Genomic DNA, 8,374 nt, shown 5'->3' on the forward strand with positions numbered 1-8,374 from the left:
TTCTCATTATCCATATAGAATCATAGTCTCTAAGATCAGAAGGGACCATTATGATCATCTAGTCTGACCTCCTGCTCAACGCAGGCCACAGAATCTCACCCACCCACTCCTGTACCAAACCCCTAACCTATGTCTGAGCTATTGAATCCTTTTTTGAAGCCTGCTAAACTCTTGGATTCCATGATATCTTGTGGCAGTCAGTTCCACTGGTTAATCATTCATTCTGTATAAAATGTATTTCCATGTATAACTTTTATCTGAAGACCCTTAATTCACAAATGTATTTTAGTGGCCTCAGACTTCCCAAGAATATTCTCCTCTGGCATAAGACTTGAGGCATTCAAAACTTGAGGCTAAAAGGGGAGTTCTTCTGTTTTTGACTAAAGATAGGGGTATGTGTGTCGAAACTGGGCTTAGATTGGAATTACAGGCTTTTAGCTATTGTTGCAACACTGCAGCTCCTAGTGGATAAATGTCAACATCATTAAAACCACACAACCTTTGTCTGGCTGCTCTGCTGAGATGTCCAAGAATTAAATGAGCTTGGAAAATGAGCCTGGTGTGTCAGTGTTAAGGTTAAAGACACATTGGCAGAGTGTTTATTTATTTATTTATTTATTTATTTAGCTCATGCTCAAATAAATTGGTTAGTCTCTAAGGTGCCACAAGTCCTCCTTTTCTTTTTGCGAATACAGACTAACACGGCTGTTACTCTGAAACATTGGCAGAGTGATGTGTGGGGAACTGTGCATATCTACTGTCCATACTGAACATGTTAGATGATTTATAGAGAAAGTTTCAGACTTAGTGGCACTCAGTTCAACACATTTCAAGAGAATGCACATCGCTCAAAATAGAAAACTAAACTTAAAACAACCCCAAAATTAAAACCCTGGCAATTCCTTAATTTTCCTGTAACTTTGGGAGGCACGATGTTGACCTGTCAGCAGATGGAAACTGGAATTTAGTATAAAGTGAGTTAAAGCAAACCACCACCTACATCCTTTCACTCATAAATTGGATCAGTTCCTGGGATGGCTTGTGATGGGATTTTGTAACATGTTGGCTGCTGGTGGTGCTATTCTCGTCTTTTTATTTTACTTGCAAATGTACGTGATTTATGTAAAATTGATGGGTTTGTGTGTAATTGTGTATTTAAGAGCTTCTCAGTATAATATGTAACAGCTTCTACATGTGCTACTTTGACTGATTCATGCAGCAGTTTGTGAGTCAGTCTTACTACTATGATTGCTGGTGTACAGCTGTCAGGCTCCTATTTTAAGGTAGTAGGAACGGAATACGTGACTGTGACAGAAAATACTATTCTCAATATGAGGTGCCTACCATCGAATGTATATACCGAATGCTGCTAGTGCCATGGCTACAGATGGAAAAGCTCTGTTTGGTTCAGCCATTGTTGACCACATTGAGTTTATTATAAAGTATGTGGACCTCTTTCTAGGGTATGCACAAAAGCCAGAATACACATCTCTAGCGGTTGAGTGTGGCTGGCATGATCGCAGATACCTATGGTACATTTTTACTTTTTCTCTGCCTGTGAAACACCTGTAAGTGATTAAACCAACAACAAAATCTGTCCCCCAGCTAGCTGGCAGGCTAGCAAACACAAGTGGAATCATGTGTATGCCAGATATGAACAGCTATACATGGACTGCTGATACAGCTACAAAATGAACAGTTTGCCAGTTCCATCACTGGGAGCAAATGCCAGAAAGAGACAATTCACACTATGGTGAACTCTCAGAACTGCCTCAATTGTAACATACACCCACTTTCCAGCTGCTTAAAAAGCTCTCAAGGAAGACTGACCCACCCCACCACTAGGCTACCGAACCTTTCCACCCAGACAAAGAACCTCAGTCCCCCACCACAAATCTCTAGTGCTCTTGCACCCCTTTCCTTTCTCGCACCCCTAGGCTACTACAATCCAGAAACAAGTACTTCATCCCTTCTTCCCTGCCAGTTTTTCAACCCTCCTTCCATTTCCCATGGCAAGCAACATAAACCCTTTCCAAGCCCCTCAAGGCTGCATCTAATCTAGCAAACTTCATACCTGTAATTCATCACCAGTGCAGTTCAGGTACTTTTATGACCATGTCTTCTAACCCAGACTAGGGGTAGGTGACATGGTAAAAACAAACAAATCCTGAGCCTGATCTGCATGACCATTTCTATGTCTGCTACCAATGTTGGAATTGTACAGATGGTGAATGATGGGCATGAAGTTTGCTGGTATAGACCAGCTCCCAGCTTTTAGGTGGTGGTCAGCTGGAAATTAGATGATAGTCTAAGGTTGAAGAACCAGATTTTTTTATCCCTTTTGTCTCCTCTTAACCCTTTTCCTGTCCGAATTTGTTTCCCCCCTTCATACTCTGGCCTCGTGGGAACAGTACCATAGATGTGTATGGTGATTTATATGTGAAGAGGAAGAGGCAGATTAACTGGTTTCCTGAACCTTATATAGTTAGTTATAGCAGTGTAAAGTGGGTATAAAATGCTACTGTTGTGTTGTAAGGCAACAGTGAATCAGGACCAAGTTCCCTCCAGTGAAGAGTTTATCATCTCATCAGAGGATGGAGAAAGAGGGATGGATCAAGCAGGGATTAAAATCATGTGACTTGTGTGGTATTATTTAGACTTGACAAACACTTTGTAGAGTTTAATTTGTTCCTAACGTAGATAGGAGAGGATTGTTAAGCAGTGGGAGGCAATCTACTAGAAGTGAGTGTGTAGGAGGGGGCTTGAAGAAGAAAGTCTAGGGGTAATGGAGGAAGGAAGCTGTTCTAGGTATAATCATGCCTAGCTCATATGGCACTTTTCAAACCAGGTAAGTATCGTTATCTCAGATAGGAAAACTGAGTCACAGAGGAGTGGCGTGACTTGCCCAAGGTCACACAACAGGTCAGTGGAGGAGCTGAGAATAGAGGTCTTCTGAGTCCCAGTCCAGTTTTCTAGCCCCTAGGCAACACTGCTTCCTCTACAAGCAACATGATAGAAAAAGGCAGGAAGGTGTGAGTAGGCAGAGGAGGCAGCCTCTGGGAAAGAGGGAGGAAATGGCTAAACCGATAGCACACAAATGGCATAGTCCCGTCTGACTCCACCTAGCTATTTTCAGTTTGGTTCTTGAGATACCCAAAAAGGGCAGCTGGGGTGGTTTGTACCAAGCATGTCACATTAGCTGGGGGATGTAGTGAGTATTACAGGCCTCAGGCTTTCTTTACTCACAAAGTGCCACAGGTCAAAATTGGGATGCGGACCTTTTAGATCAGGAAAATGTGACATCCTGTCAGAATCTTGTGAAACAGGAAAGCCCTCCAGCAGAAAGGGAACTTCTCATCCCTCTGACATCGATAAGATACAGTAACAGGGTGATGATGGGAGCTGTACAGCCTTCTCCACCCCAGAGCTAGGACTGGAGGAAAACTACTTGTTCTAGTGCCCTGCACCAGGGAAAATGAGTAGTGCAGTCACTTGTGTGCCGGGTATTCTCTCGGTGTGGGCCATTAGCTTTTAATCCACCCCCACAAAAAATGCAAAAACTGTGCTGCTTAAAGGAATCCATCAGGTTTGTTTTTCATTTTAGTGTCAGTTGGTTTTATTACTGGGCACAATACAATTTCACTTCCTCATATACGCAAGCCACAGTAACATGTCAGACAAACGTTTCCTCTCCCCCATCATGGTTAAACTGTTTAAAAAACAAGACTAGTCCATGTTGTCAAGAGTCTGTTCTTGAGAGGGATTCAACCAGACCTTGCACTAGCAGCAGCTCTGTCGCATACACTATTTAACAGCAGGGAACTTGACGGGTGAAGCTGATGAGTTTAGGCCTTAGTGCTTCATCAGCTTCCTTCTCCCCACTCAACACTGTCAGGACAGCTTTTTCTCCACATGTAAACTCAAGGTCTGGTAAGGGGCTCATGCCTTTGTGCCACACCCTGCACTGCAGGGCATGAGCCTCTACACCAGCAGAGGGACGTTCCTCCTCTTAAGGAAATATATATTACTACACATTACAATACATACATCTTCAAGTTGCAAAAGTAAGTGCATTGGTTCTGTCCCTTTGAGACATATATAAGGAGGTAGGGCTCATAAGAACCTATAGAGGCAAATTAATTTTATATTGCACAGGAGCCCCGGCATTATACTTTAAAGAGTCAGGTCACTGTACTGGAGGTGGGAGAGGGAAGAAAGAGGAGGTCTCATTTGATACCAAGCATGCTCTTGTCCCCACCACTGTATAAGTAGCTTTGCCAGTCTGAGGTAGAGTGACCGTTATACTGTGAAACAACACTGCAGTCAAGTCCAGCTCAACTGGTGTTCAAAATAAAAGTACACTGAAGAGGCCAGCATCCTCTCTGAAAGGAGAGGTGTGAACGATCCTCCCACCCAGCTAGGAGACCAGGCATGGCCACCATGTTTCTACAGGTGGTGAGTGGCAGCTCAAGTATGCTTGTAGCAGTTTCCCCACCCCCAATTACTTGCTCAGGTCTCCCCCAGTCCAATGTATTTGGTCCTTGTTTTCCTTCCTCCCCCCGTGTCTTCATTTGACATTTTGAAATGAAGACGTCCCCCCTTTCAATCCTTCACGATGTTCACACTTCCACTAAGGGATCCTCAGCCTGGCATAGACAGGGCAGGATGGAAATGAGGGCCTCCTCAATGGAAAACAGGTGTTCGTCCTCCACCTTGGGACAAAAGTAGCGCATGAAGTCTGCCAGTCGCAGCAGATACTCTATGTTGTGTCCAGAGCGACCGCTCGAGACAATGATCTGGGCTGCAATGTCCTCTTCAGACGCTGGGCCAAGGTAGGTGGGGTTCTGGGGTGTAGCAATGTAAACTAGGGCCAAGATGGGTTCGTCAGCCTCTTTATCCTGGGGGTGGAACTTCACCAGTTTAGTGTCATAGCCCCCCAGGACTGCTTCTCGCATGTCCAAGTACTGGAGTGATGCAGCAATCTGCTCTCCACGGACTTCATAGGCAACACCCCACGTGCATGCCTGAAATTACAAGTGAAGATTATTTGCTGCTGCATTGTATCTGCAAAAAAACACCTTTTGTTTCAGGATGCATGGTCACCCTGTCTAGTTAAACAATGGAAACAAGGCCTGAAAAGACAATCAGGCGTCTGAGAAGGGATCACACAACTGATGGAGGAAGGGATGGAGGAAGATATGGTCTCCCTCTTCTGCTCTCCAAGAAGGCAACAAGGAATAGTCACCTCTGTCTTTCAAAGTCACTTAAAGTGCAAAATTCAGCCCTTGCTGTATGCCATTGAAATAAGAGAAACTGGCCCCAGAACACTCCCAGCAGCCTAGTACTCTTTCACAGGGCAAAAAGGGTCTCTCTATCCTCTGACTAGCTTATTCTGGAGGGGTAAACCTAGTGTTCACTTTCATCTTGCAGGACGAGGGACCAGATTAATTCCTGGTGAAAAGCACTAAAGTGAGTGTGAGTATATGGGTGATGAATTTGGCACATCATATCCCATTTCATTTCATTTGTCAGGTCTCTAGTTTTAACTCTAAACCTTCTTTGGCTGAATGGTCTAAAGTAGTGTCTGCAATTCCCTCACTTCCAGCTGAGTTTGCTGACTAATGCAGTCAGCCCAAAGGAGTGTCAATAAAAAAATAAGAACTCCAGTAAGGCCATCATATTGATTTATACTAACCCACAAAACAGCTTCCCAGGGTTATTATACCATTATTATCAGATACAGTTGCCAAGGGGTTACCATTGCCATGTAGTTAATGATAGAGATGTTGATTAGCTACTGAAATAGTCTAGTGTCATTACTATGGGAGTAATCCACCTAAAGCCATATAATAAACCTGAATAGTAGCAGCTATAGGTGTTTTTTATATATATATGAAAATAAGAGCTGTTAGATGTAGATACTTACATCATAATCCTCCTGGAGGGTAACCACACGGCCAGGCTACACAGGAGAGAAACATCATTTTAGAAACCAGATCAAGTACCAAGTCACCAGTACAGGCAGGCTAGGATGATACAGCCCTGCTGATACCCACCGCAGCTCCAGGTACCACCACTACACTGCAGGCTCATGAGACAGCAGCAGCTGCAGGCCACCCAGCACCATAATGATGGCACCAGCTTCAGACAGGGTATGGGTTGTGCCAGGAGGCACAGCAGGGTGGGAGGGAAGCAGATTTTTTCCAAGATTATTAGATGTGGAGCTGAATCCTGGAGAGAGAGCTTGGGCAGGTGCCTTTATCAGTATCAAGAGCCACTTACCACTTCCAACAGGGGTAAGTGGCCCATCCCATCCAGGCACCAAGGGCAGGTAGGTTCCAAGGGGTGGCTTTGATTGGCCACCTCCATGGCCAGGGCAAGGAGAGAGAGAGAGAGATTCACCACCAGGGTTACCCACCTTCTCCCCTCCCGGGGCCCGATCCCCCCCCCCCCCCCCCCCCGCAGCCGGGGCCCGATCCCCCTTTACCATCTTCTCGTTGCCGCGGTGGAAGGTGTCTCCCTGCCAGAAGCGGCGGCTGTAGCCGCGGATGAAGCCCACCTTCCTGGAGCTGAACTCGAAGTCGGGTCTCCACACCAGGGAGCCGTAGCCGAAGATCCAGAGGGGCGTTTTCTGCTCCCCAGCATCCTCCTCCTGCGCCTGGCGCTCGGCGGGCGGCGGGTCCCGCTTCATCGCCCCGCTGCAGGAGCCCAGGCGGCGGGTGCAGCAGCGCGGCAGCAGGCTCCCGAGGCGGGTGCACGGGGGCAGCCCCAGCGGGGGGCGGGGCGCGAACACGGCGGGGGCGGCTCTCCTCGGCAGGTGCCTCCAACGGCGGGACCGGGCGGCCGGGCACTGAGCAGAACGCCGGCCGCCCCAGCGCTTTAAACCCCAGCCCGCCGGCAAGCTCCGCCCACCTGTCCATGAGGTGCGTGAGAAAGGGGCTCCTTGTCGCCGCCTCCAATCAGCGGCCCCGGCTCCGGTCCTTTGCCTCCATGCGGAACAGTGATTGGGAGGAAGGGCCGTCAGTCCCGGCAGAGCTCGCTCGCTGATTGGTCGAATGCTGACTCCTGTATCAATCCGGGATGATGCAACTGACCGGGGATCTTTCGGCGGGCCGTGCGTAGAGCAAAGCCGGCGGCTGATTGCATCAGGTAGCCAGGGCATGGCCAGGGGCTGGGCGGGGCGGCAGAGATGTGGGTCAATAGGAAAAAGGACGTCTCGTGGACCGCTGAGAGCCTGGACCGGGCCAAGCCTCCCAGCCGAGTTCAGTGCCTCTCTCTGTCCCTCACTCTCTGAAATGGGCACAATCGTGCTTCCCTAGGCCACAGCCTAAGCTAAATAGTGAGGTTACACTGATGGGGGGGATGTAAGTAGCTAGCGAGTAAGGAGTCCGATGGCACCTTAAAGACTAACAGATTTATTTGGGCATAAGCTTTCACGGGCATCTGCGGAAAAAGGACAATAAACTATCTCAAACTCCTACATGCCACAGGGGGCTACAACAGTGGTACCCTCAACTCACCTAACAATATTGTTAATCTATCCAACCACACACTTAGCCCGGTGGAAGAGTCTGTCCTATCTCAGGGACTCTCTGTCTGCCCCACCACTCCCACGAACATGATACAGTTCTGTGGTGATCTGGAAGCCTACTTTCGTCGTCTCCAACTCAAGGAATATTTTCAACACACCATTGAACAGTGCACTGACCCACAGGAACCCTCCTACCAAAACTACAAGAAGAAGAATTCTGCATGGACTCCTCCTGACGGTTGAAATGACAGACTGGATTTCTACATAGAGTGTTTCCGCAGACGTGCATAGGCTGAAATTGTGAACAAACAGCATCACTTGCCCCATAACCTCAGCCGCACAGAACGCAACGCCATCCACAGCCTCAGAAACAACTCTGACATTATAATCAAAGGGGCTGACAAAGGAGGTGGTATAGTCATAATGAACAGGTCGGATTATGAACAGGCGGCTGCCAGGCAACTCTCCAACACCACAGTCTACATGCCACTATCCTCTCTCTAATCCCACTGAGTAGTACTAAAAGAAACTACACCAGCTGCTCAAGAAACTCCCTGCTACAGCACGGGAACAAATCCACATGGACACAGCCCCAGAGCCCCGACCAGGGATATTCTATTCGCTACCTAAGATCCATAAATCTGGAAACCCTGGACGTCCCATCATCTCAGGCATCGGCACATTTACAGCAGGATTATCTGGCTATTTAAACTCCCTCCTCAGACCCTACGCTACCAGCACTCCTAGCTATCTTCAAGACACCACCGACTTCCTGAGGAAAACACAATGCATTGGTGATCTTCCTGAAAACACCATCCTGGCTACCATGGATGTAGAAGCTCT

General features: G+C 47.5%; 1 protein-coding gene across 1 annotated transcript; it reads right to left on the bottom strand.

Moving 5' to 3' along the window:
* Positions 1-3,141: 3,141 nt before the first annotated feature.
* Positions 3,142-6,913, bottom strand: CHAC1 (ChaC glutathione specific gamma-glutamylcyclotransferase 1). Its single transcript, XM_037900468.2, has 3 exons — positions 6,488-6,913; positions 5,927-5,962; positions 3,142-5,024 (listed from the first exon to the last, which is right to left on the bottom strand). Exons 1-3 carry the CDS (start codon positions 6,689-6,691, stop codon positions 4,620-4,622), a joined length of 645 nt encoding a protein of 214 aa, XP_037756396.1. The 5' UTR covers positions 6,692-6,913; the 3' UTR covers positions 3,142-4,619.
* Between the last annotated feature and the right edge of the window lie 1,461 nt (positions 6,914-8,374).

Source organism: Chelonia mydas, chromosome 6 (assembly GCF_015237465.2).
Source record: "Chelonia mydas isolate rCheMyd1 chromosome 6, rCheMyd1.pri.v2, whole genome shotgun sequence".
Lineage (NCBI taxonomy): Eukaryota > Metazoa > Chordata > Testudines > Cheloniidae > Chelonia > Chelonia mydas.

Coding starts and splice junctions, on each gene's coding strand:
- CHAC1 (XM_037900468.2), bottom strand. CDS start 6,691: ATGAAGCGGGACCCGCCGCCCGCCGAGCGCCAGGCGCAGGAGGAGGAT. Junction 5,963..6,487: donor ACCGCGGCAACGAGAAGATG/GTAAAGGGGGAT, acceptor TCTCCTGTGTAG/CCTGGCCGTGTGGTTACCCT. Junction 5,025..5,926: donor CCCTCCAGGAGGATTATGAT/GTAAGTATCTAC, acceptor TTGTAATTTCAG/GCATGCACGTGGGGTGTTGC.